This window comes from Colletotrichum costaricense (assembly GCF_030867565.1).
Source record: "Colletotrichum costaricense strain IMI 309622 chromosome Unknown Scaffold_20.1, whole genome shotgun sequence".
In the NCBI taxonomy this organism is placed as follows: Eukaryota; Fungi; Ascomycota; class Sordariomycetes; order Glomerellales; family Glomerellaceae; genus Colletotrichum; species Colletotrichum costaricense.
The window spans coordinates 701,847-727,639 of record NW_026848249.1 but is presented as its reverse complement, the minus strand read 5'-3'; the positions used below and the strand labels follow the sequence as shown (position 1 = coordinate 727,639).

General features: G+C 52.1%; 14 protein-coding genes across 14 annotated transcripts; 10 read left to right on the top strand and 4 right to left on the bottom strand.

Annotated features, from left to right (window-relative positions):
• Positions 1–1,132: 1,132 nt before the first annotated feature.
• CCOS01_14414 (uncharacterized protein) lies at positions 1,133–2,103 on the top strand (the record flags this gene model as incomplete). Its single annotated transcript, XM_060462558.1, has 2 exons — positions 1,133–1,863; positions 1,914–2,103. The coding sequence occupies 2 exons, from the start codon at positions 1,133–1,135 to the stop codon at positions 2,101–2,103; spliced, it is 921 nt and encodes a 306-aa protein (XP_060307043.1).
• Positions 2,104–4,603: 2,500 nt separating this feature from the next.
• On the top strand, positions 4,604–5,411 carry CCOS01_14413 (uncharacterized protein; the record flags this gene model as incomplete). Its single annotated transcript, XM_060462557.1, has 2 exons — positions 4,604–4,615; positions 4,920–5,411. The coding sequence occupies 2 exons, from the start codon at positions 4,604–4,606 to the stop codon at positions 5,409–5,411; spliced, it is 504 nt and encodes a 167-aa protein (XP_060307042.1).
• Positions 5,412–7,028: 1,617 nt separating this feature from the next.
• On the top strand, positions 7,029–7,477 carry CCOS01_14412 (uncharacterized protein; the record flags this gene model as incomplete). Its single annotated transcript, XM_060462556.1, has 2 exons — positions 7,029–7,117; positions 7,171–7,477. 2 exons carry the CDS (start codon positions 7,029–7,031, stop codon positions 7,475–7,477), a joined length of 396 nt encoding a protein of 131 aa, XP_060307041.1.
• A 938-nt stretch (positions 7,478–8,415) lies between these two features.
• CCOS01_14411 (uncharacterized protein) lies at positions 8,416–9,202 on the top strand (the record flags this gene model as incomplete). The annotated part of the gene is made up of 2 exons (XM_060462555.1): positions 8,416–8,534; positions 8,773–9,202. 2 exons carry the CDS (start codon positions 8,416–8,418, stop codon positions 9,200–9,202), a joined length of 549 nt encoding a protein of 182 aa, XP_060307040.1.
• A 976-nt stretch (positions 9,203–10,178) lies between these two features.
• On the top strand, positions 10,179–10,644 carry CCOS01_14410 (uncharacterized protein; the record flags this gene model as incomplete). Its single annotated transcript, XM_060462554.1, has 2 exons — positions 10,179–10,372; positions 10,428–10,644. The coding sequence occupies 2 exons, from the start codon at positions 10,179–10,181 to the stop codon at positions 10,642–10,644; spliced, it is 411 nt and encodes a 136-aa protein (XP_060307039.1).
• A 547-nt stretch (positions 10,645–11,191) lies between these two features.
• On the bottom strand, positions 11,192–11,938 carry CCOS01_14409 (AhpC/TSA family protein; the record flags this gene model as incomplete). The annotated part of the gene is made up of 2 exons (XM_060462553.1): positions 11,192–11,741; positions 11,829–11,938. The coding sequence occupies 2 exons, from the start codon at positions 11,936–11,938 to the stop codon at positions 11,192–11,194; spliced, it is 660 nt and encodes a 219-aa protein (XP_060307038.1).
• A 2,330-nt stretch (positions 11,939–14,268) lies between these two features.
• Positions 14,269–15,458, bottom strand: CCOS01_14408 (uncharacterized protein; the record flags this gene model as incomplete). The annotated part of the gene is made up of 4 exons (XM_060462552.1): positions 14,269–14,552; positions 14,658–14,737; positions 14,854–14,932; positions 15,368–15,458. The coding sequence occupies 4 exons, from the start codon at positions 15,456–15,458 to the stop codon at positions 14,269–14,271; spliced, it is 534 nt and encodes a 177-aa protein (XP_060307037.1).
• Positions 14,869–15,508, top strand: CCOS01_14407 (uncharacterized protein; the record flags this gene model as incomplete). Its single annotated transcript, XM_060462551.1, has 2 exons — positions 14,869–15,107; positions 15,163–15,508. The coding sequence occupies 2 exons, from the start codon at positions 14,869–14,871 to the stop codon at positions 15,506–15,508; spliced, it is 585 nt and encodes a 194-aa protein (XP_060307036.1).
• Positions 15,509–16,397: 889 nt separating this feature from the next.
• On the top strand, positions 16,398–16,601 carry CCOS01_14406 (uncharacterized protein; the record flags this gene model as incomplete). The annotated part of the gene is made up of 1 exon (XM_060462550.1): positions 16,398–16,601. One exon carries the CDS (start codon positions 16,398–16,400, stop codon positions 16,599–16,601), a length of 204 nt encoding a protein of 67 aa, XP_060307035.1.
• A 921-nt stretch (positions 16,602–17,522) lies between these two features.
• On the top strand, positions 17,523–18,929 carry CCOS01_14405 (RNA 3'-terminal phosphate cyclase; the record flags this gene model as incomplete). Its single annotated transcript, XM_060462549.1, has 2 exons — positions 17,523–17,718; positions 17,791–18,929. The coding sequence occupies 2 exons, from the start codon at positions 17,523–17,525 to the stop codon at positions 18,927–18,929; spliced, it is 1,335 nt and encodes a 444-aa protein (XP_060307034.1).
• Positions 18,930–19,072: 143 nt separating this feature from the next.
• Positions 19,073–20,716, bottom strand: CCOS01_14404 (leucine Rich Repeat family protein; the record flags this gene model as incomplete). Its single annotated transcript, XM_060462548.1, has 2 exons — positions 19,073–20,144; positions 20,196–20,716. 2 exons carry the CDS (start codon positions 20,714–20,716, stop codon positions 19,073–19,075), a joined length of 1,593 nt encoding a protein of 530 aa, XP_060307033.1.
• Positions 20,717–21,663: 947 nt separating this feature from the next.
• Positions 21,664–22,496, bottom strand: CCOS01_14403 (phosducin family protein; the record flags this gene model as incomplete). Its single annotated transcript, XM_060462547.1, has 2 exons — positions 21,664–22,381; positions 22,432–22,496. 2 exons carry the CDS (start codon positions 22,494–22,496, stop codon positions 21,664–21,666), a joined length of 783 nt encoding a protein of 260 aa, XP_060307032.1.
• A 717-nt stretch (positions 22,497–23,213) lies between these two features.
• CCOS01_14402 (40S ribosomal protein S27) lies at positions 23,214–23,682 on the top strand (the record flags this gene model as incomplete). The annotated part of the gene is made up of 3 exons (XM_060462546.1): positions 23,214–23,249; positions 23,324–23,386; positions 23,500–23,682. 3 exons carry the CDS (start codon positions 23,214–23,216, stop codon positions 23,680–23,682), a joined length of 282 nt encoding a protein of 93 aa, XP_060307031.1.
• Positions 23,683–24,082: 400 nt separating this feature from the next.
• CCOS01_14401 (uncharacterized protein) lies at positions 24,083–24,376 on the top strand (the record flags this gene model as incomplete). The annotated part of the gene is made up of 1 exon (XM_060462545.1): positions 24,083–24,376. One exon carries the CDS (start codon positions 24,083–24,085, stop codon positions 24,374–24,376), a length of 294 nt encoding a protein of 97 aa, XP_060307030.1.
• Positions 24,377–25,793: the final 1,417 nt, after the last annotated feature.

The following is a 25,793-nucleotide window of genomic DNA, read 5'->3' as shown; positions in this document are numbered from 1 at the left end:
TAAATCGGCTAGCTTGTTGTACTTTTCTCTACTCCAAGTTGATGGATAGGTTGTTTATGCGATATGTCGTCGATCTAGGTTGTTAGTCAGCCTTTGTTATGTTCTCATCAATTTCAGCAGCCAACATATTACCTGAGGATAATGAGCAGTAGTCGGATACCTACCTATATCCTGACGCCACGCTATGAGACCTGCTTTCAACTACGCAGTGACTGTTCCGTCATTCATTGGGCTGGGCCCCTTTTGGCACAGAATTGTTCTCTGTTTCTGTGCAGTGCGTAAGCGGTTAGGTGCAGCAAGTGACAAGTTCTCCAACTCAGGAGTGCCAATCTCGACGCGATAGAGGGGTTCGAAGTGCGGTTTGTTGAGGCATTTACCCCAATTTCTAGCCCAGTCGAGAATATCAAATGAAGGTCGGCACTTTCGCATTTTCGCCTTGAAGAAGTTTAGTCTTTTCATCAAAGTTGTGACAACGAATCGATAGAAGAACAGCCTTCCATGGCAAGGGACCTAGAGCGAGAGATGTTACTGATGCCTCTCCCATGATCAAGCCGCCCCTGACCTGGCCCTCTGCAAGTGCTCCAAGCAAGGGGTTTAGGCATGTTCTCACCCGCATGCTGTCCAAAACTGTGTCCGAGTTGAAATACTAGCGCCATAAGCCGCCATGGGTCGCCATGGTTCTGGGACGTCCTCATGATAAACCTGATCCGTCGAAATAAAGCGGCTTGGTCCTCGCCCGGTCTCGTACAGGCAACAAACTAAACTAAGTCTTCGATTACGCATCCTGCAGGCTGACATAGGTTTGTGCCAAAGTTGACTGGGTGCCGATTAGTGAATGATAGGTGGAGGAAGCTTGAAGAACTCACGACATTCGAGCCCGATGAGGCGGCTTGACTATGGAATGAGGCCCAACGGATCCAGTCTATGTATCGACCCTGTTATCGCTAAGGCAGTAGTATGCGACAGCCATCAAAGCGAGTCTAGGCTCATTCACAAGCCTGACATCTTATTTTAAGATGACCACAAACGCCCTACCATCAGTTCATGATGCTTCTTGGTTTCTCTCTGAGATACTCTCCAGTCATCCTCATCTCTTACCCCTCTTCCCGTTGTGTTTCATATAACCAATATCATGGACTTCCAACCCAAGAAACAATCTTCCAGGCGAGGTTCCGAGACCACCATTCCATCGCGGCACCGATCAAGTGTGCCCTCCCCTTACACCCAACCCCCACCACAGACGGCCTTCCCACAGACACATGCCGGATTTCCAATCAACGACTCATATCCATTGGCTCTGCCGCTCAATCAAGGAAATTCTGGGGAAGGCTTCCCGGCCTTTGTCACACCAAGCGCTGTCGAATACTCGGACTCTAATAGCTATCGCCATAATCATAACACAGTCACAACGGGGTACCCATACTCCAGCAGTGCCCCGGCAAACAGCATGATGTCCTACCCGCCCGTACTGTCGCAGGCAAATTCCGCCTATGCTGATCGCTCGTCATATGAGGTTCAGGCAACCTCGACACACCAGTCATTTTTGCCGCACCGCAGTCACCCGAATAGCCCTTTAACGTCTTATTCGGGGTTGACAGGTCATTCGTCCGCCGCGAGTTCTTACGGCTATCCCTATGCCGCCAGTTCTGCGACAACAACCCCTAGCGCAGCGAACACGCCTGTACAGCCCTTGTCGCCCACACTTATGGGAGTAGGGAGCTGGGATAATACCAGACAGCCCAGAGAAACCTATCAGCAACCAACTGTGGACCGAAGCAATCGGGAAGGACGTAGGGTTCACGTCACAGATTTCCCACCCAACCCCTCGCGATCTGAATCGATAGAGGTCCATCGATCCAGCAGGTAAGGGTCTCTTTCAGTGTCTGTCATTACGTGTCCTGATTGATTCCTAGTCCTCCGAGAGAGAGAGACATCCACATAAAGAGGCGCAGCGTTCGACCTTTGGCGTCGTGTAAAGATGACCAAAAGAGCACCAGCTCTCGGCCACGCAAAGACGACGACAAGGACGACAGAAGGAAACGGACACGGAACGAACAGAGACGAGAAGGTGGTTCGGACAGACGTGAGACGAAAACGTACTAGTTTGGCATGCAATTTCCAGAATTCTCTCTTCCTTGCTGGGTTTGCAGTCACTCTCAAGGGTTTCCTTTGCGCCCCTAGAGATTTCTTTGTATTCGTTGTGGTAAAAGTGGTGTTGAGATCCAATCAACTTCTGGTTAGGATAAAATTGTTTTCCCTTGCTGTGACTAGCACATGTATCAGGGGGTCCCAAAATGCAATTCTTCCAAGTTCTTTCTCGAAATCGTGGGAAGTTTGGAAATCTTTTTCCACTTCAATCCCTAGATGATATGACGCATCAACATTCGGCTCTAATCATGATTCCTGGCGCTTGGAGGCGAAAAGAAATGAAGCTGTCAGATATTAAGCGACTCCCGGCTAAGCACATGTGTGTCCAATAGGGCATCCTTTCCCAGTGAGGCTTCAAGGGCCCATGAGGCCGAAAGTGCTTGATTGGACTGAGGCTTGTGAAAAAGTGAGGCGGAGCAGCAAGATACGTCTTCTCCGCCGGGGTAGTTCGAATCGTCCCAACCAAAGATTCTTGCTTTTCTCTGCATAGCACTTCTTGTGTCATTGGCTCGGAACCTTGCCTTCTTACGATGAAGCTTTTTCATACCAGGACACGGAGGTGGGAGCCCAATCAGCGACCCGAACTTGGACTTCGTCTGCATCGCCACCCTTGCTCTTTACACCAAGCTAGTGGGCCTTTCTTCCAAAAGAGACCCTTGCTGCCGAGGCTTTCACCTTTCCACACAAATATGAACGAACTTGCTCCACCGTACAGCATTTGGCAGGTTTAAATCATGGAAAGCCAACTGGGATGAGTGGCGCGGACCGCCCGATGAAGCCACGTCCGGCCCAGTGGGAGCAAGGACACCGGGGTCCAGAGCTTTCCATACCTGACCCCTGGAGAGCATGTTAATAGAGTTTCTGGGGTCCTCTGTCTTTCGCTGGACTCGTCAATCATGTGATCAATAGAACTTGAGCAAAGCACTGCCAATCACTCCAACGTCGCCACAGGTGCGAGGCTGCAGACAGAACATGTCCAATAGTTCCCAGCCCATGCGCAACTTGAGAAGATGAAACCTAATTCAAAGACACTTTTACGGAATTTGCGACTTCTGCCTTTGGAAGAGATGAGATTGAGCCTGGTAATCTGTATCAACAAGCATTCGGGGGGCGAGCGGACGGAGCACGAGCCCCTATGAGCGTCGTTCATAGGAACCCTTGATCGTCAAAGCAGTAATCTGTACGGAGTACTTCGTAGCAGGACTTACCCGTGCCGTGAACACATGTCCTTCTTTGCTAAGGTTTTGCAGGGGAATTAGCCTCTGCGAAGTTTGCCAAACTCGGTCGAATTATCCGTACTTGCCCTTCACTGATTAGTCGTCCTGTCTTTACAAACATGATATCGACGATTGAAGCTTCCCTGTACCGATAAGTGGGGCACACCCATTTGGAAACCAGTCCACCTTCCTTGTCCTGGCACGGCCCTGGACGATGACCCAGATAATCAGTTGCTTACTTAGGTTTACGACTAGTAAAACTGTCGAGTTACGCCTAGTATAATAATACCTTGACCCCGGCGATAGATTTATTCAGTACTGGGTGGATTGGTTGTGGGATACATTAGGCTAAATAGGGAGCTACGAGCCAGGGGTTGTCCAGAGGCCGAAAGACCAGATGAACTACTATGTGCGAATGCCTCCATAGGATTTCAAATCAAGCTTTCTTTCCAGATTTCTCTACCTGTAATCGGATATTAAGCCAAGTCAAAAACCCCCGACGGCCGAATTGGCGGTGACACTCTCCGCGCCACTATGTACGGTCTTGCCGACGACTGTGGGTTACGGAAGTCGGCCTGTGCACGCATTATGATCATGAATCGTGAGTTTACTGCCTTGACTTCCGAATTAGGCATCAAGGCGCAGAGTCTCGAGCATGAGCCTTTCCTGTTAAGAATTAGTGGGTTGTCATCATGGCTAAGTACAGAGTTTTGGAAGTACTCGTCTCATATCTATCATCTGCTTGATCACCGCGGGCAGTTGGAGTTAATGTTATGACCGCCAGTTGGCAGCATGAGAGCACACATCAGGTGTGTTGCATGGGCTATCGAGCACCAGCTACGTCAACAGCTACGGAGGTGGCCTTTGCACGGTAGTCAGAGTCTCGAGCAGGCAGATTCTACCTAGCTCAATAGCTCTGCCCTACTACACTGGCTGGCGACGGGCTTTGCCAATGAATTCTGTCCCCTGTACTAGGTGCCAGTCGGCATGTTCACCTCGAAGACTAAGAGACAATAGCTTTAGTCTAGTTTCCAATAAGAATTTGGGAAAGTCGCCGGTGTATGTAAGAGTTGTATATCTTAGTTCAGAATTTAGGCTTAGCGCGTTCTCACAACATTCATCCTGAGTTCTAGAGCGCCGTCTAGGTAATCATTGAATAGGCCCCGCTGCACTGGGAATTGGCGGATCTAGTTTAGCCTCAGCTGGATTCGAACCAAGGTCGCGTGATCTTTGACTTCATGTACCATGTTGTAAGTCATGGAATTTGACCCATGGTTGTCAGGGGCTTGCACGGTGATTTCTATGTGTCCTATGACACGATTATGATATTTAAGACGTCTTTCTTCCAGGCCAATATTGATTTTTCCATTTTACATCAGGCACTTACAACTCATCAGTCTTTCTTTGACCATTACTTATTCAGTCACTCTCTACTCGTCCGTCATTTCATCACCGTTCAGAACCGCTCAACACAGCTTGAAGGGTAGATTGCCCCCTTAAATTCCTTGCCCTCAAGTTCTATTGCTCAAGGTAGCTAGACTAACGTTTGTATAGCAACCCTCACGTCAGACATTCAAGATGCGTTACACCACTGCTCTCATTGCTGCTCTGCAGGTCGCTAGCTTCGTCCAGGCCAGCCCTATTCTCTCTGACAGAGACGTCGCTGCGCCTGTCGATAGCCAGGCTCTCGACGTTCGCAATTCTGGAGACATCGCCAACCTCGACGCCGACAAGATCGTCGACCTCGAGGTCCGTGGCATCGAGAAGCGTGCCACCGATATCACTCTCTCTGCGGACACCGGCTACTATAAGCGTGTTGCCTACAAGGGCGCCGTCATCTTGCTTCACCTCTTCTACGACCTGGCTGTCAACCACGTCGTCTTCTACTGGACCATTGACGGCACGACCCCGGCTCCCGGCAGCATCCCTCTCGCCTTTGACGACCCTATCGGCGGTGGTTTCCCTCTGAGACAGTACACCCACGACACTCGCTACAACCTTGGAAGTGCTATGCGCCCTGGCGATGTAATCAAGGTCACCCCTTAGATGCCAGTGAAGTCAAAACATTAAGGTCACTTGAATATGACCATGCTCAAGCTCCTTCATCAAGGTCTCGATGGATGGATCAAATTTGGTAAAGCCTTGGGAAATTTTGATCAATTCAGTCACGTATTCTGAACAAGTCGGTTATCATTTAGACAGAGAAAGAGAGTAGCTTTCTATATATGGTCCATCATATATCACCAGCAATTTAACCTGAAATTGAAACACTATTACGTTGTATGTGCGAACGATGTGAATATTGGCGGCAACTAAGACATATCAGACAGCTTCCTTGAGAATACTGGAAGCATTGTTCTTCTTATTTCGCAAAATATCGGGGGCACATGTCCCTTATATCTTTCTATCGAGTGCTGTAACTGATTTTCTTACACCACGAGAGCTGAGTGTTTGTATTATCGGTCATTTTGGTTCGCAAAGTGACATCATTCTTCAATCTCTCGTGACTTTGTATCCTGGTCAGACTAGCGCATGGAGGTTTCGTTGAAAGTAGGTACTTAGTGACCGGAGGGTGTAGCCAACCTTTATGAGTATCTCAAGTTAGCGGCACCCCTCCTGGAGAGTCTTTCCTCACCGGTGCCCCAAAGTTCAATGCTCGCTGCTCTATCCAGGCATACCAGGGCGTAGGAGTTCGCCTCGTTTTTACCACACACAATGCCAATCCAAATGCCCAACAGATGTCTCCAGGCGGCCAGGCAGCCTTGCTTGATGCTGTGAGAAGCATGGTAGCGCCAGCCCAGGGAGGTGTTCGGATAGTAAAAGAAACTCGGTGAAGATTGTCAGACAGGTTGGCTGGAGGGACCGCCATGATGTGCTGGCAATGTGTAGGGCGCACAAATTCCTTCAGAAGCCTTAAAGGGGCTTAGGAGGAGGCAGGAGAATGGGGGCTTCCTATCTTGTGGACGACTCAGAGTCATGGCCGCACCTCCGAGTGACCTTGGTGTCTTACTATTTACAGCTCAGAGGGTAAGATTATAGGATTCCAGCACCCCGGGGGCGGTGAGTGCTTCCGTTGTATGTCTGTATCATCAGGAGTCATGAGAGAAGGGGTGTACTTCCACTTCATTCTCGTCCAATACAAGCCCCCCTATTCCAGGTTACCAAAACAAGGCAACTTTCGTATTCCTCAACATTGCCTCGTCCTTCTTACTTCCAGTCGGCATTAGCTCGATCACGTCTGCCTCATAGTGGTAGGTGAGCAGTCCTGTATTGGGGTGGCCGATGTGAACTTCCCATTTGAAGGCTTTTAACGTACTCAGTCGGGTCCCGCCCTGCCCTTCATGACTTCTTCCTTGGGGTCGAGAGACTTCCTGAGTAACATCCGAGCAGAAAGCGCAGAGTAACCGCACCATGCCTCTGAGCACTTGCACCACAAGCAGGGCCAATGAGGGCGGGAGCTCCACCCCTCAAGCATCAGGAGGACATGTGAGCCTTTCGGTCGGTGGGAGCAAGCTTGATTTCTTGAGAGTGAGAGGCCGCGTACATGATACAGTGGACTCTACAAAACCCTCTTCACACCCATTCATTTGAAGGTGGCTTTCTTCCTTGGACCCCAAGTCTCGCTCACCCACCATCAGGAAGCTTCGAAATCTAGCGGTGAAGATGGTGAGCCCTCATCATTCCACTCCAGCCTTGCAAGGCCATCCACTCAGCGCTGGTAGCTGTACCGGAGCCCAAGATGGATCGACAGCGTGGGTGTTGCCTACTTCTTTGTTTTGAATGTGCTTGTCTAAAACACTTCCAGATCATCTACGAATAACCTTGTGGATGGCCATTCAAGCCATGACAAGCATGGGTCTGCAGAAATGTGGCATCCTACGCCTTCACTCACTGACTTTGTGGATGCCGTGCAGAGTGCGCATAAGAGGCTTGCAGATCGAAGCACCTCTGGCAAGCAGGCCAGGATGGAAGGGAAAAGTGCGGCTGCAAGCGCGCTGAGCGCCATCCCGGGGTTGAATTCGCTTTTGCAACCTCTCAAGCCATCTGAGGGCACCAAATCTCATCAGTTCACTGGAGGACACAAGGGAGACTTCGCGAAAGGGGGTCGCTGATGCAGCACATCAAATCAGGCTGAGACCACCTAGGCAGGTAATTATTCCACCGGGCCCCAGCAAGCAGAGACATAACGCAAGCGAGCTCACATGGTTTGGCCTACGAACACATACTGACTTACAGCCACAGAGCATAGATAGTTTTGTGAAGATTCTGTTCAAGGTGCAAGCCGCAGTTCTATTGTTCATGGTCTTTGATGCCATCTACCTGTCTAAGTACTGAGTAGATGGAGCGGAGGCATCGGTTTTCAAGTGGGGGATACGTGGTTGCTGGAATGCAACGTGACTATGGATTCTTGGGGAGGCTCATAATGATGGATTGGTGTGGTGAGGACACCTTCTGTGGAAAGGCGAGACTCTGCGGCTGTAGACTCCTCTTCTGATAGATGCACCAGGCTCTGACTTGATAGTGTAACGATCAAAATCATTGAGATGCGATTTTCACTACCTGCCTAATTCGCTTCTCCATCGAAGAAACTCGCGCTGTACATCTTGGGTTGCCGCCACTTGACGAGCGGACTGACACGTCGCGGCATACTTTCAAGCTGTGGGCTGGATAATGAAGCCAGAATGAAGCTTGCATGCAGTGGTTTCTCGCTTGTTGGAAGCTCGGCAACACCACCACCGCACATAATGAGGGTTGCATCGACCGAGACAGGCCCCAATTTTCCCTGCCTCTGCAGTTCAGCTATGTACAAAAGGATATCGATAAATGTGATTGATCTGCTTTGCCTGCGTCTTGTCCACAATTCATTTCGGCACGCGAGAATTAGCAGCGGTCGGCCCGCTGCTCCCTTGATACACTGCGGCCCGTTTTCCATAGAAACAACATGGGATTCATACATCGCCGCCGAAGAGGAAAGTCGTAAAAGAACTTGCGACCCACGGACAAGAGCCACCCTCGTTTATCTTGTAACATCCTAGAGAAAAGAAATCCGATGGCATGGCACTGGGGCTTTCCGGGATCAATGATCAACTCTAAGGGCTGTCTTGACTTCAATCTCTTTGGCCATGTCACATCGTTCTACCGATCGAGAACGCCAGCCTGCCGACAGAGGTAAGGATCTCCGAAATCTTGCAGAGAGCTGAAGCACCTGTGGCGCTGGAACGCTGGGGTGAGCTAGATCGACAGCTCCCACACGAGCGGCTGTCGTTGAGAAACATGTCTCTACAATGCGGGGAATAACAACTTTCGCGAGAGCTGGATTATCGTTGCTCTGGCCCGAGGCTTGAGGAGAAGGTGAAGACGAACTTGACGAAGATTTGTCTTCCCTCCAAATGCACCGACATGTCAGGCGATTTGAGGTAATTGTCGGTCAGGCAAGACGGCTTAACTGTGCCGTCTGCTTGTCTGCTGTGCCTCCATCATCCACGGCCAAGTCTGATCCTTCTCCTGGTCATCTTGCCGATAACAGCACCGACCACTATTCTCACTTGATTATTCCCGGCGCAAAGAATGGTAGCCATATATGCCAACTTCGTTCCAAGACTTCTCAATCACAACTTTCTTGTTCGGAAGACTACCCAAAGGCGGGTTTACTAGCCGCCCGTTACAACATCAACAGGGAGTACACCTTCCGTAGGATGGGCGCCAACCCAGATCCCTCCACAGCCTGCCGCAAGATCATCTGTTTTGTATCCCAAAATCCAGGTTGTCGGCTGCAGAGCTTACTGAATCCTTGCTATCCTGAGATATTAGACCCCAACGGCCCCAGCTTGTCCTAGGTTATCTTTTCAGGTTCACCTTCGGCCTTCCCGACTCTCCATCCTCCCCAACGGCTCGGCATCGAGGGTATCACGACCTCAAGGGACTCGGTGGTTCTTTTGCAGTGAACCACCCCAGCAGTGGCCGTTATTCTTCTCCGAATCTGCTATACCCTCGAAAGCTCTAGCACCAACAACGAACACAGCTCTTCCATCTGCGGCACAGAACTCCGTTGAAGTTTTGGCTGTGGCTGTGGTCCTGCCTCCAGCGTCATAGCAGCGCAGGCAACCCGGCGGTCCACAAATGTCAGCGTACCGGTGAACACTCGTCTATCCTGGTGCAACAGAAAGACAGTCTCTCATCCAGCCGAGTGATTTGGTCAGGGGCTATGGTTTTCTTTGCAAGCGATACCATGTCGAAGAGTCGCAGCAGTCTGCCTCGGCAGTGCTGCGAGTGCACCTGAAAACGAAGCTGTTGATCGGCCCCTTGTTCCGGTATGCCCCCCGTCCCATGATTCTATGGTGCTCTTTTCTCTGCATTTTGGGCGAAGCTGACCTATCACCTAGTCTGTGATAGCCGCTCCTTATGACACATTCGATTCGAGAAAGCTTGACGACATTCTTCACCGACAGTGGGCCAGGGTTATCCCTAACTTCAAACGACACTATCCTCCATCCATGGCAACGGCCTTTGGCCTTGCTTTATCGATTCGATGTCAAAGCTCAGTACGAAGACCCACGTTCGTGAGGGCTTGAGATATTCTGGTCATGGATAGAGCAGGACGCCCAAGGTTGTCACGGTCCCACGAATTCAAATCGTGCTTGTTGTCACTGGCCGAACTATAAATATGACGAGGACGTATTGTCCGGCGACAAACGAATCGAGACTTCTCTCATCGTCACTTCAACGCAAAGATCTACGGCACTTATCACCAAGCTCCCGTCTTCAATACCTACACTTGTTGCTCTCTTTTGCTTCTTTATCTAGGAACCAACCATGTCAAACTTTATCCAACACGGCAAAGACGGCCGACTATATTACAGATCAAGCGATGGGAAATGGTATCCCTACACCAAATCATCCTACTCGGATACAACCCCGGCCTCAACCCAGCAATATCATCAAGGCCAATATGCCGAGCGACGCCCCAGCTATCATCAGTATGCGGACAACACGGCGGAAGCTGGAAGGTATGCAACATCGTCACCCTTCTTACATACGAGACTTACTCACGACTAATCGTAGCTTCTACGGAGAGTATGACGAAGACGACGTCCCTGCGGCCTCCTCGTCTACACAAGGTGGATCAACGGAAACTGCCAAATATGTCAAGAAGCAAGAGAAAGAACGAAGACACCGGGAGAAACTACGGGAAGGCGGTCGATCCGGTCGGAGTAAGCATAAGAGCAATACCAAGAAAAAGATCGACGAGACTCTCAAGCCATTCTACAATAGCAAGTAAGCGATGGACGTCAACATAGCAACGCGTTGCTAAAGCGTACAAGTGGATACGGCAATTTCTTCGCGTAATTCCGGTGGCTTTCTACTCTTTGGTATTCTCTTGTTCCTGTATAGTACCTTAAATGGGATCTCCTCATGTCTGTACAACTCTTTCATTCACACTAGTGCGTTTCACATACGCAGCATAGCATTGCTACCTTCTTTCTTTGTAACTCTAGTCAATCCAGTGTAAACCTTTGCACAGAGCACTGTTCTTGATTGAGACATATGTTCGTGGGATGTCACTGGTGGGTCCAGACCGACACACGGCCTCTTTTGACCCTGACCTGGAAGCACCTTAGCTCACATTAAATCTCCGACATGACATCACGTTAAACGGCAAATGTCGATCAGGAAACTTGGGATTGACACGCTGTAGGTTGATTGAACCCGCGTCATACTTTTTACATCTGGCTTAGCAGTTCTAGTGTTCTACAAGTCTAGTTCTACATCTATAGTCTATACACTCGTGCCCTTTTTCGTCACCCTTCCTCGACTTAGAAAGACACTTATTCGACTCTCGCTCTCTTCTGGCCATTGCCGTTGGTGTGGCCATTGGTGCCGTTGGTCTCGCCCTGAGCAGCGAAGTACTCCAGGCTGCCCTTAGGGTCGGCCTTCATGCCCTTGCTGCCGTTCATCCATCCGGCGGGGCAGACCTCACCGTGCTCGTCGGTGAATTGGAAAGCCTCAACAAGGCGGATAGTCTCCTCGACGTTGCGGCCGACGGGCAGGTCGTTGACAGTGATCTGGCGGAGGATACCCTTGGGGTCGATGATGAAGAGACCGCGAAGGGCGACGCCCTCCTCCTCGATCAGGACGCCGTAGTCGCGCGAGATCTTGTGAGACTTGTCGGCGACGAGGGGGAGCTGGAGGTCGGAGCCGAGGCCGCCCTGCTTGCGGGGCTTCTCGGTCCAGGCCAGGTGGGAGAAGTGGGAGTCGGTCGAGACGCCGAGGACGGTGGTGTTGATGGCGCTGAAACGGGGCAGCGCGTCGTTGTACTGGATGATCTCGGTCGGGCAGACGAAGGTGAAGTCAAGGGGGTAGAAGAGGAGGACGACCCTGGAGAAGATTAATGAGTTTAGCTCTAGGTTGTCTCATTTTCGGCGCGCCGTTTCGCTATGGCTAGTTCGGCAAGAATCCACATACCATTGCCCCAAGTAGTCAGACAGCTGGATGTCCTTGAACTCGCCGCCGGGGAAGACGGTGGTCGCCTTGAAGGCGGGAGCAGGGCGCTGAACGAAGGCAGTCGAAGACATCGTGACGGCAATAACGTGTATCTTTGCGTGATCGGAGGTGGAACGGAGAGGAAGAGAGCTAGCTATTGTGGATGAGATGATAACAGTGTCGGTAGCTTTGCGCCAGGAGGCGGAAATTTTCCTTATCTATGTTTCACTGATTTCAAGCTCCCGACTCAGATCCTGGACGCTGTGGATACCTTCTTTTGCCATTAGGTCCACAGATTGCTCCATGGTCTCATTTCGGCAATCTTCCATTTAACTGGTCATGGCGTGATGCGTTAAAGTGTGCTCACGCGTCGCGTTCTGGTTTTTAAACTTTCGCGCGATAAGGTAAGATAAGTGGGATCAAAGATAAGATCCTCCGATCACCGAGATCATGATCGTGATGGTTTTGAGCTTGTGTAACATTGACAGCTAATGGGCCTTTGGTTGCGTTATTGAAAACTATACCGCGTAGAGCCAACGAAACTTGAGTGGAACAGCACTCCAACAATAGAGATGGAGAAACCGCTTCCGTTGCGATTGACTGTCAATCTCATTTCCTCCCTAGCCAACGATGGCTTCGAATCAGAAGCTCAAGCAACTTCAGCGTCGACTTCGAACCCGAGTTGACAGTGCCTGCCTTCATTGACGCTGGTTTTTGTGAGGTTACTGCATGGCAATTCTGGCTGAGTCAGGTAGTAGGCTCATTTTTGTCGAGGTGAACCCAGACCTACAGGTCGGGAGCGCGTTACCCCAAATCTTGGAACCGAAAATGGAGCGTATCTCCAGAGGCCGAATTGAGCATATGGGCGCGCTCAGTCAGTACTTACCAAAGCTCAATGATTTCGTGTAGGCTCTATCATCCTGATTGCTTGAGACTGGAAAAGAATTGATGCCATAGCCTGTTGCTGATGTTTGCTGCTGCTGCTGCTGCTGCTGCTGCTGCTACTGATGATGAAGCATCATGGGCGCTTGCCCGACCAATGAGATTGCTCGGATCTTCTACCGCACAGTATGGCCATACCCAGCTCAAGGGCTGTGATCGCCTTGTCGAGTCTCTGCAAGAAATTCGGCAGCTGAACGCATTGATCTACGGTTACTCATCTGCGAACCCGTTCGCGCGGTGTGGGTTGACGAAATGTCGGTTCCCGTGGGCTGTGATACCAGTGGCTGTCTGGCTGTCTGCAAGGCAGTCTGGTTAGCTGCAGAAAAGCAATGTGTGTCGAGCCGGGGCAGCAACGGAGCATTCCTCACAAGAATGCCCACTTTCTGCCAGCGAACACCCAAGGCCGAATCACCCTTGACCGAATCTCACTGAAAAGCCTTGTAGAGATACGGAAGGTGATGTCTGCCGCGGGTTGACAGCATGGCCAAAGGTCCACCCCCTCATACCCATTGTGTCCATACCAGTCTTTCTCAGTATGACAACGCAGAATCTCGTATTCTGCTGCGGTGTGGCAGCGTGGCTGATGCTACGCCAGTGTGCAAGACTGACTGACTTAGAATGCAGGTGTCCCAAAAGGAGGGGGGCTTGCATCCCCATCCCATGCCGTAAGCATATGCAACGAAGTGTGGAGGGGGTCACTGGGCTCTCGCTAGGCGGTTATCCCATTCTCGGATTACCAGGCCTTGATGGGTCCAGGAGGAAATGCCCGTGTCGTCATCATCCAGCCTTGTGTTCCAAACCTCCATGCTTGAACTTCCACATGTTCTCATTAATTGTTGTTGAAGGTTGTCTTTTTCGGTTTTTTGGGACCCGTTGGTCGTAAACAATGGTCGAAGTCGACTGTCGAGGGATATTTCTGCAGGCTGGCGAGCTGCGGGCTTGCGGGCGTTTCGCGTAGGTATGTTCCAGTTTCGGTCAGCTGCCAACCTCATGAATTCCGACCCCGCCTTCTGTAAGATATACCTAGGTCATCCGAGCATGTTTGAGCATAAAGGAACACTATTTCCTTGCTCCATTGCGCAAACTATTCATCGTAATTTTGCCACCCCATTTTGTCGTTTGCGATTTGACTTTGTCGACTTCTTACGCTGCCGCATGCTCGCTCGACGGGGCTGTTCATCCCAGGCTGATTCTCAGGCTGACAATGGCCTAACCCCCAATGTTCCTCTCGCTCACTCTCGGGGAAGCCTTCCCAGTACGTGGGTTGGGGCTGTGTACGGCGTAGAATGTGCTATGATGCTGTCATCAGCATCTAGTTCTGAGGTGTCTTGGTGAAAGCAGCAAGCTTCACTGCAGTATCTCTGGGCGTACTCAGCCATGCCACAGCTCAGCCCCTTCTCAAAGGCACGGCCCTTTTCTTCCTCTCTTCTGTTTCTCTATCAAGAGCTTCGGGTGCTCTTTGATGGCAAGCTTTCGGTGCCTAAGGACTGACACCTCTCAACAGCGGCGGCGGTAAGGTGACAGCGTTGCCCCAAGCAAAGCTAGGCGTCTCCATTGGCCTCTGCGAACCAAGTGCGAACCATTCCTCCGTCTCCACTCCCAAGCCGCCGTTCCTCCTTTCCTCCATGGTAGCCACCGACGGCTTCTTGTTCATCATCGAAACTTTGAACGAGTCAGCTGAGCTTCCGGCGAGCCGATGTCCATTGGTGAAACGGCACCGCTGCTCAGGGGCCTCAGAGTCACTGCCCGGATTCTCAAAAACACCTGACAAGGGCCGCACGGATTCAGCGTAACGAAGAGTCCTAGCCCGGGTTGACGTCCAAAGAAGTGGATAATCAACCAGGGCTTAGCCAGTGGCTAGTGCGATACCTTTGACGATGTCACTGGGTGCGCCGCCGCCGCTGTTGCCTGGGGTCCTCAGTGGCTCTCTCTCCCAGACCAAGTCTTTACTGTATAAAGTAAGACGCCCTCTCTGTCAGAGTAACCTTCGACTGAGTCTCGAAGGACGATAACTCAACAACTTTATCAACACTTTCCCCAAGCAACCAGGCGCATCCAAACGCACCCAACCATCTTCAACATGAGCAGCCATAGATCTTCAGACTCCGGTCGGAAGTCATCGAGGAAGACCACGACGGCCCCGGCTTCATCGTCGTATGGTCAAGGCCAAGGATACGGAAGCACGCAGTACAACGACGGGCCGGCAACCACATCGCAACAATACAGCCATCGTCCCTCGTCGTCAACGTCGACACCGCAACCATACTACACCGACAGCTTGAGTCAGCCTTCATGGAACAGTTCGACAGGAAGTCAAGGGTATGTTGGTCCCAGCATTGACTTATCTCGGTGATTTGTCCTAACAAAAGAATAGTGGTATGTCCTACAATGATCCCAGGTCCACAGAGGTGGCTTCCAGTCGTCGCCAGGTCGCAAAATACGCTCAAGATCATCCGGGCACCACGCAGCTCCCTTCAGCGTATCGCACCGACTACCAAGCGGAGCTCGCCAACTTTGACCAGAGATACCAAGGCCAATCATCGACAGGGACACAGCCGTATTGTTCTACGTCCACATACGCTCCCACCCTTGATCTCGACTTCCCTCCAAGCCAAAGTCAAAGCCAAAGCCAAAGCCAAAGTAGAAGAGACGACAGACGCGGGAGTTCATCGGCCTCTGGAAGCAAGCATCATTCCTCTTCGTCTCGTCGTCATAAATAGAGCCAGCTCTGTGCCACAGTTGCCTAGGTACGCATCATCGTTTGACACATGTCCACATTTCTTCTGACTTCTCGTGCATCAGTAGTGCTTGTTACCAGCTACACTTGTAGCGGCTCACACAGACTCGTCTCAGTTGAACATGCCGATGGCCTTCTCTTGTGGACAATAGAGCGTTCCCTTTGTCATAGACTTTCCACCCTTCCGAGAACAGATATGGTCTGCGAGGGCCGCTGAGAAGCAAAACTAAAAAGAACACAAAGAGAAAAGAAAGAAGAAAGAATAGTTCGGCGCAGACTGTATTGGTTTTTGAGTGGCATCATAGATGCGAGGCCAAAGAGTAAGAGAGAGGAGTAATGGAAGGAAATGCCTCGATAGGTTTGACTTACGTTGATATTCGGGTTGTCAGGTCGTACCCTTGCTCTGCTATTCATCGACATCGTTTGCTTTGACTTGTGGTTTATAATGCAATAGAACTTGTATAACATACCCAACTTTACATTCCTGCAAAGCGTCTTGGACATAGTCCATATGTGAGGCGGGTCGGATCTTTATACTCTCATGACTCCATGGCATGTGGTCGAAAGAATGACTCAAACAAGCGGCGCTTTCTGCGGCTACATGCCACGTTAAAGTTTAAGACGTGTCGTTCCTGTTGTGCCGTGCTACTTCGAACATCACTGGTTGGTTGTAAGTGGGCTTGTCCTGAAGTATTGTTTCGCTGGACGGCTTCTCTGATCGAATCACAATGTGACTGAGCCTAGGCAGACAGCAAGGAGTTCATAACTTATAAACATGGCGGTCCGCCCTCTTCCAAATCATTCGTGTTTTTCGCCTCTGTCTCTTCAAGAATTTTCGCCTTCGCTCTTCGTTCTTCGGCTCGACGACTCGAATGGTCGACGTCGTCCTCGGCATGACTCGGAGGCGGCGGCATTGGGATGCGAGTGCCACAGCTGGTCTGAGGCTGCGCCCCGTGGCGGCGAACGGCTCCGAGGTCTCGGCCCTCACAGCGTCTCAGCTGCGCCCTATGACCGGCGCTGTCGGATGTTGGGTGACCCCTGAATGCAGTGCATTTTCTTCATCATCGCGGCGGTGATTGGTCCCTGTGTTCTGGAAGGACCCCTGTCTCTGCAGCAAAGATCTCCGTTGGGCGCAGCAATGCTGTGCTGAAAAGTCGCCTCATTGAGAGAGTATCGCGCGGTATATCTCCGGCATTCGTAGTCGAACATGGAAACATCAACAAGCCTCTTTCTGGAGGCCTCGAAGTGCAAGGGAAGAGGTGAGGTTGAATTGGTCTCCGGTAAGGTCAAAGCGGCGCCGGTTCTGGCGGGTCGCCGAAACTTAAACTTCCGGGTCTCCTGTTTGCGGCAGGTGCCAAATGCATCACACCACTAAGAAGGAGCAAACGGTAGGAAGGGGGAACAATGCACCAAACGGGCGGTTGGATAATGGAAGATGGCGAAAGAATAAATGTTAGATTGCATGGCACTGTGACAGAGAACAAGGAATTTGATCTGTTTTTGTACCTGGCCATGAACACGCAAGTGTTAGCTCACTTTTACGATGCCTTCGAGGCGCAGTTTGCAGACGAATGCAAAGTGATTCCTTTTCCAGCACACGAAGGATTTGGGTAACTGAGGATCAATTGACTGATGCCTAGTCACTTATCTGCAACGGATCTTTTGGTTGTAGTTAGCCGCTCGAGTAATACGAGGGACCTAACCATCGTTCGGCGTATGAGTCAAAATGGCATCCAAACTCAAAGCTGAATATGCCTTATTTACCCGGGTACTTCAACATTCCTTCCTAAAAGCTCATCGAAAACATCCCTTTTCAGCACGTAAAGCAGCCAATTCTTACCTGCGCCAGCGACTTGACTCTAAGTAAGACGGACGTTCCGCTAGGTCTCGGACTTGCACCCAATCATTAAGTACCTAGCACCGCTTACCCCCGTGAACCAAAGTTTCAAGTATCGCCGTTATACGACATACACAATCAATCCGAATCAGGAGAAACCATGTCCCGCAAGCCCATCGAAATCGACGGGCGGACCGGTGAAGGAGGTGGGCAATTGGTTCGCGTCGCCATAGCCCTCGCAGCAGTCACCACTCAGCCAGTACGCATCACGAACGTAAGAGGGAATCGTCCTTCCCGTGGCGGAGGTGGTAGTGGGAGGAGTAAGAAAGGCGACAACAGTAGCAGCAAAGGAGGCGGTGAGCACCCACGCGTTCACTTATACACAGCCCATCTCAACCAACACTGTAAACTAACAACAACGAACACAGGTCTCAAAGCCCAACACGTCACCGCAATCCGGTGGCTAGCAGAAGCAACAGACGCAGAGGTAGAAGGCCTCTCCGTAGGCAGCAGCACCCTAACCTTCATCCCCCGCCTCTCCCCCTCTGCTGCTCTCGTCAACAAGTCCCGCAAGATCAAGATCGTGGCGGATACGAGCGCGGCGAGCACGCTCCTGATTCTCCAGGCCATCCTCCCATTCCTTCTCTTCGCAGGCGGAGACGACGCTAAGCCCATCGAGCTCGAGATCCAGGGCGGGACGAATGTAGACTTCTCGCTTTCGTACGAGTACCTAGACCAAGTTCTCCTCCCACGCCTAGAATCTTCATTCGTAGGCGTACTCGTCGAGCGGAAACTCGTTACGCGCGGATGGAGCAAGGGACCGCAGAGCAGGGGCTCCATCGTGCTCACGATTCACCCTCTTAAGCCAGGCCAGCCGCTGCGTCAGCTATCTCCCATAACGAACCCATACGACGGTACCCCCTCCGAACGTCGCAAGGTAGTACACTCCATAGACGTCACAATGATCGTCCCTTCCTACCAGCAGGCCATTCTCCAAGAAACACTAGCAACGGAAATCGCCGGAGCTTTTCCCCACGCAGAGCTGGTGTACAAGCACGCTGAGGACTCGGGCAGCGACAAGCGGACGTATACCCTCCTGGTAGCCAAGGACGCCTCTGGGATGTTACGTTGGGGCTGCGACGAGTCCGCGTCTCCGAAGCAGAGCCGGCGTAGACAACTTGGGCATGAGCACGACGATTTCGCGTGGGCCATCAGCCGCACGGTCGTTTGCCGTCTACTTGGTGAACTATCGATACCGGGCTCGACGGTGGACAAGTTCTTACAGGATCAGCTTATCATCTTCCAGGCTTTGGCGGAAGGGACAACGTCGTTCCCACGTGCTGCTGCGCCGAGCAGCGGCAGTGATGACGACGTGGAGGTTGCGAGTCAAGACATGGCGCAGTTGGATCTAGGGGAGAGGATGAAGAAGGATAGGACAGATAAGCCATTCGGATATGGCAGCTTGCATGCTCAGACGGCGAGATGGGTGGCGTCAGAGATCTTGCCTTCGGTGGAATGGTATAACAAAGGGACGATATGCAAAGGGGTTGGAACGAGCTTCAGCTAAGAAAACTGGATATATCGAACAACGCAACCTGGAACCTGAACAGAAAGCTTCAAACACACACAAAATCAGTCTGCCTCCAACTCCGTGCCAATAACAAGCGCCATGTGAAAGATGATCCAAAACAATTTTTCATGTCCCAGCCCTCACTCTGCCTTGCTAGCAGGAGCGATCGTCCACTGTCCCTCCCTCAAACTAGCAGGGCCACATTTCCACGAGCATCCTCTCCTCAAGAACGGAACAGCCCCCTCGTTCTCCTCATCCAAATCCGTCCAGGGGCGAGCCTTGACGACGTGACCTTCTTGGGTTTGCCTGCTCTCGACAAGGCAAACCTGCCACCACTCCAGCCACTGCGTTGTGGGTGCCACAAAGGGCTTCTTACACGCGGAACAAGTAAGTCCGCCAACTTCACGCTGGTCGGCAGCACGCTCGAGTAGGGCTTGCAAGTGAGGCAGCGAATCAGGGATGTAGTCGGGCAGGTCGCCGAGGTCGGAGCTCTTGTAAGCACTTCGTAGTGCCAACTCCATCAGACTAGGAACGCGACTTCCCTTTGCACCCGGAACGCTTCTCCCAGCGGACTTTGAGTGGTAGGGTGCCGATGACGGTGGGGAGATGAGGGATGTGCTGTCTCCAGTGTCGTCCATCCGCTCCGTCTGCACGATCACTCCCTCCGGGTCAAGGCGGAACTCAGAGTGCGAGAAGCCCGAGCTATCGAGATAGTGGACTGGTGATCGCACGATAAACCTGCCCGCAACACCGTCAAAGCCGGGTCTCCATGCCTCGGTCAGTTCCGACCCCCCAGAAGCGTTGCTCTCAAGACTTTCCAAGTCAGCCAGCGCAGGCCGCTCAGCCGCCTGGAAGAAGTGGTTGCCCTGTAGAAGCAACTCTTCCAAGGCGGAGGGAGCTGCCATGAGATCCAGAAGCTCGGCCGGGAGGTATCTAAGCAAATTCTGGGCGAGGTTCAGGGTGCGAAGACTTCGCATCTTGCCAATCGCAGGGGGCAGCTCCCGTAGTCGGCATCCACGAAGCGAAAGCACTGTCAGGTGCTCCAGGTCGAATATGGCCCCCGGAAGCCGCTGCAGAGGGTTGCGGTACAGATACAGCTGCAAAGCGGGATCCTTCTGCTCAAACGGTACTCCTTCGGCAACAATGGGAATGCAGGAGAATTCGGACAGAGGGCGAATGGTAGCATCGGTAAGAGTCTTGAGTCCCATCATGCTGTTTACAGTCAGATCTACTGGGGTGCCTGCAGTTGGGTCGCACACTCACGATAGATCAATGTACTCGGTGCCAGAGTCCAAACATTGCTGTACCCTTTCCCGCGCTTCCAGTTCCTCGGCCGAGATGACGTTGCGCCGCCGAGCCATTACCCGGTCGAGCTGAGGTAGCTTCGACTGCGTCGGCAGATCGGGCATCATCACGCTCTCGTCGCCATCTGTGCTGTCGCTGCCCATCCAGACACCACTGTCCAGGTCGCGCTTCAAGGTTCGCTTGCCCCTCAGCGCTGGCCGCGGCTCCCCGGTTGCAGAATCGGAAGAGGCAGGCTGCTGGTGGAACCAAGAGCCTACATACTTCTTCTTCTTTCGCCGTCCCTCGACATAGTTGTCCAGACCTGGGTCGTCATCGCTGGAAAATACGGCAGGATCACTAGAGTTGGACCATGATGGCGGCGCGACAGAGTGGCTTTTAAAGTTGTACCTCCGCTTTCTCGGATTATTGCTAAAACTTTGGGTCTGGGCGTTCCATGAGATGGACGGCAACAAGCTGGGAAGACTGGGTTCGTCGGCCATGGCGAAGATTGAAAAGAAGATGTAAGAGAAACGAGTCTGAAATGTGTGCGAGGTCCAGCCGGCACCAAGAGATTGGGAAGCTCCCGTCCGAGGCCCGCCACCACGACCCTCGCCCGCGGGTGGGACAGCGCGTGTCGTGACGCAGGTGGGGGTTCGAACGCGTTCGGCCAGGGTCAAGTCCCACAGGGGTATTCCGCTCACACGATCTCCGAAGATAGCTCCGAACACCCTTGCACTGAGTTCCAGGAGCTGTCAAAGTGCAAGCTGGAAAGACCTCGGAGTTATCAACTTATTCAGTCTCTCGAAAAGCCATGAAAAAAGGTCATTGTTTACGTCTTGACGCGACCAACAGTTGCCTACTGGCCCTCCCGAAACTTAGAAGCCCTTGCCCAAAAGCGGCCTAGCCTTCTTTCCTTCCCCGGGAGTCGTGACACCCTGAACCCCACCCATGCACAGGCCAATCGATAGCCGTTATCTTCAGCCTTCAGGGTCTCCGCAGCGGTAACACGCGGGGCATCAGATGCACGAAATCCAGGAACCAAGATTAGCCCCTCGTCATACGATGACACTTTAGCACCAGCTGCACATGACACTCTCCCCCGTTGCGCATAGCTTTTCACTTTGGTCCGAAGGCTTCCTAGGTCGCATGGTGATCAAGTTTTATTCCTTGGTAACCGTCAGATTCCCCATTGACGTATGACCTGGTATCTCTATTGGACGAGTCCTCGTTCCGAAGAGCATAATATCTCATTGCGGGAGAAAGGTACAGAAGAGGCCTGCAAGTAACATGACTTCGTGAATGTGGAGGCACAGAACTCCGTGTTGAGTCAAGCTGCGCATGATGTAGGATCTGCGGATGAGAAAGGTGTCAATCCCGGTCCATCCATCTCAACCGGGGTATTGCCGCACATCATGACGCATTCACACTGACAACCCGAGGACATCTCTCAGTCCCAGTCGTCATCGTCGCTGTCGTGTCCTTTGGACTTTGACACATTTCCTTGTCGGATACCTTTGCCCATTGCCCTCTCCTCCTCTTCGTCTTCTGCTTGCCTCCGGCGCTTGGCCACGCGCATATCCGTCTCTGGTACAGCGCCAACCTCGACCAACAGGTTATCCAGCTGAAGCATGTTGATCTTGACGCCTCCCATCTGCACAAGTGTCACGACCTGCTTAGCAATGTCGCCATTCTTGTAGACCAAGATCGTCGGGCAGTTTCGTTCGGGGTAGTTCTCGATGGCCTTGTCCGCGCGCATTTCACAGAATTTGATCTCTCCGTATTCCTGCGCTGCCTGCTTCCAAAGCTCTGATAGCACTCGCGACTCGACGTTTGTGCCCAGTGATGACGTCAAATTGACAAAGACCGGGCCGTTGTTGGATGCTTCTGTGACCTCGCGCGAGTATTCGGGTTTTGAAATCGGGTAGACGGTGCCATGGAGGGCCTTCTTGGTAAGCTCGTTGAGCTCTTGCATTCTGCGCTGACGGTATTGTTCCAGGAATGCCTCATCTTCGTCATCCTCCAGCTCATCAAGCTCGTCGAGATCCTTGCCCTCAAGTCGATTCTCATGCGCTAACCTGCGACCTTCCGCGATGGCCTCTTCGATCATGGGAGTCGGGCTGGGAGGCTTCTCTGGGATGACGCCATGTTTCCGGAGAATGTCGTTCCTGGCAGCACGTGTCAGGAGTCGCCGAGTAGCTGTCGCGAGATAACATACCACTCGGTATCTGCATTGGGATCATCGATTGGGACTTGTATCCTCTGGTCCATCGGCGCTGCCATTGTGACGGTATTTTGTATGCGAGCAAGCGTAAGTGCAGTAAGGTACGTAGGTGAGAGTGTTTATGTGTCCAAGGCCAGAGGCTAAATGTTGGTGGATGCTACTGACACCTTAATGATATGGGCAGTGACTTCAGGCTGCAGGTTAATATCGCAGATGCCTAAGTACCCGACTGCCTGGAAAGAATGACATGGAACATGGAAGCGGCTCAAGGTGACCAGCGGCCAGGCCAGCGGTGACACCCCGCCCTCACCAAGCTGTTTGCGGGTGCACTTGCCTTAGGTAAGATGGCCGGGGCAGCAGGTTCGCAGCCAATCACAGGCGATAGTGAGGTGTAGGCGTCAAGTCCCGTGATCCAGCCCTCCTCGGCACACTGTCCTCCCCTAAAATTTTAATGTGGGTCCTCGGAGAGAGGATTTTTGGCGGACGGGTCCCCTCTCTGGCTCACAATTCCACCACCCCATCATCACCGTTCTTTTGCGAGTGCTACAATCTGCTCTCTCAACACCACCAGATTCCCGTCAAGCCCGACAGCACTCGCATCCGATAACCGATCAATCAATCCTCGATCAGATCAGTCAAGATGGTAAGGTCCTCCTGCTGCCATGGCATTTTATGCCTGGCATCACCCGTGTGATGTTGTCTTCTTCCACGACGAAACGAAACCCGAATAAACCGACCGCATTGGGAACACGCGAGTGGCGAAAAAAAAAAATATCATGGCAAGAGGAGGAAAAGATGGTTACGGCTGGGCTGTGGAGGAAGGACACGACGATTGCGCATGCGACATTTGATGAAGGAACCATCATGCTGATGGCTTCTCCCCCAGGTTCTCGCCGTTGATCTCCTCAACCCCTCCCCGGCCGCCGAGGCCCGCAAGCACAAGCTCAAGGTACGATACACCCACGATACCCTCACAACATCTTCACCTTACCTTACCTTACCCTACCCCTCCACACCACGAACATATGGTGACAGACATGATGATACTCACACATTGGACAGACCCTTGTGCCCGCGCCCCGCTCCTTCTTCATGGACGTCAAGTGCCCCGGTTGCTTCACCATCACCACCGTCTTCTCCCACGCCCAGACCGTCGTCATCTGCCAGGGATGCACCACCGTCCTCTGCCAGCCTACCGGTGGTAAGGCGAGACTCACTGAGGGCTGCTCTTTCCGCAGAAAGTAAACTGTTCGCCTCGACGGTTTTCTTTTAGCCCTTGGGTATTAACGACTTGGACGGTTCATCACTGGTGGGACATCTCGGATCTGCAAAAGCAAGCGACCTGGGCATGGGCGTATAGACAACCCTGGCACGGGCTCTTAGAGTCTGCTGTCTTCGAACAGAACATAATCAGACACCTTTGCGGATAGAAGATGGAGCTTCCAAAAAAATCTCTTGACCAAAAAACACAGGGGCGTTTGGGGTCTCCGGATATCCTTTGCATCACCAATCGACGCATCTTTTCCTCAGTTTTCTTCTCTTTCCTCGCGCGGCCGACAAAACAAGCAAACAAAAAGGCAACCAATCACTCACCACGCACACACTCCCTCATTCTCTGTCTCGTTCCGACGCCCGTCTCTTTTTGATGCGTTGCGTTTCTTCAGTCAGTACACGACAATGGGAGTTTTATGTCATCTCTCTGCATGGGGGGTGGACAGCTGGAAATGGCTTTCCGCATGAGCGTTTGGGTGGTCCACGGGATGACCTGGACGTGAGGACGTGGAACCGCTGGTTGATGATCGCTTCATACCCGGAGTGCAGTGAGTTGCGGAGGAATCAGCACTGCTTGCGAAATTCAATGGTTTCCACAAACGCCCCGGCCGGCCTCTTGATAATGTGTTTTTCTCGTGATCTTGTGGCGTGTCTTTGGATGTGGTGAAGTGACGTGCTCGCGTGTACCTTGACGGATCTGTGACGACCCCCACTGGCTGTCCACTTATTTTGAATGTTGAAGTTGCTAGTGAAGATGCATGGCCGTGTGAGGGCTGGCTCGTGTGTCTCGACCTTAAGATTTGTTTCACCTCACACCGGCCTCTCCGTGGCTCCCCAAATGGCTGGATCACCGAGTATATCTCAACTTTGCCTAAAACTGCTCTCCGCAGCCTAGTGCCAGTATCAGTGGCACACCACTAATTTTGAGAGCCTGATGCTGGGACTGATAAAGCCCAGGGATGCCTTGGCAGCTATCTCTCCATGGAACAGAACATCTGCCAAAGAAAACGTTGAAACTGTAAGGCCTCAAGAGGGTAGGTAAGGTTTGAGCCATGCTCTGAACAACGCTTTCGCTGTTGCACCGCTAGAGCTTCTCCTCACGGCCTGCATAGTGCCCTGTTTGTGTATTCAGTTGCCTCAATTAGACAATGGAGGCGCACATCAAGGCCGTTTCTAAGGATGATCGCCTATCAAATGCGTCACCTTGCTGCGATGGCATGCTAGATGACACGACCTTCATTACCACCGACGCTTGACCCACAAGGGCAAGAGAAAGTGAGAATAGAAGGATGCAACAATCGTAATGGGAAGCATTGTTCAAAATCTCATCATAATACAAAACATGGATGAGATAAAACTCCGCCTCCTTTGCCCTCTCGGCCGATTCTGAAGAGGCCGTGTCGCCCGTTGTCAAACGGACTCCCGTTCCTTGAGGCAAGAGGCGGCCCGTGGAGCAGCAGCAAACTTGAATAAGAGAAACCCGCCCCGACCAAGGAAGGGGGCAACGGGAATAATGGGAATGGAACGCAGGGGCGCCAATCATCCGCCGGTCAATGTCAGTTTCAGGGCACATGGTCCCCCACCAGCACAGCTAAAGTGTTTTTTAGTGATTTTAGTGGGCTCTGGCCGCGCGAGTCTCGCGAAAAAACACGCCCAGACGCGCTTTCTCTCGCCTAATCGCCCAGCTGCCGCGGATCGTCGGATGTCCCATGCGTTGTCCCTCCGTTTCTCTGCCACTCTGGGCTGCCCGTTTCTCGCAACCTTGGAAAACCGCCCGACCCAGCGGCCCAGGTCCTTCAGTATCCCCCACCACCACCCCTTCCTTCCCCCTTCTTCTCGTATCAACTTAATCTCCCATCATCTTCCCAACCACTTCTTTCTCCCCTCCTCCCCGCCCATCTCTCTTCTACGACATATCCTCTCTCGCTTCTGTACGTCATTTCTCGCTTGCGATCGTTTCTACGGTTACCACCTCCTACGCTTTTTCGGTCGACGAATTGAAACTCTCCACTCTACACCACCGAACTGCATCTCACGATACTTTTTTCTACGACGACCGGGAAGAAGTCAACGCTTGGACCACA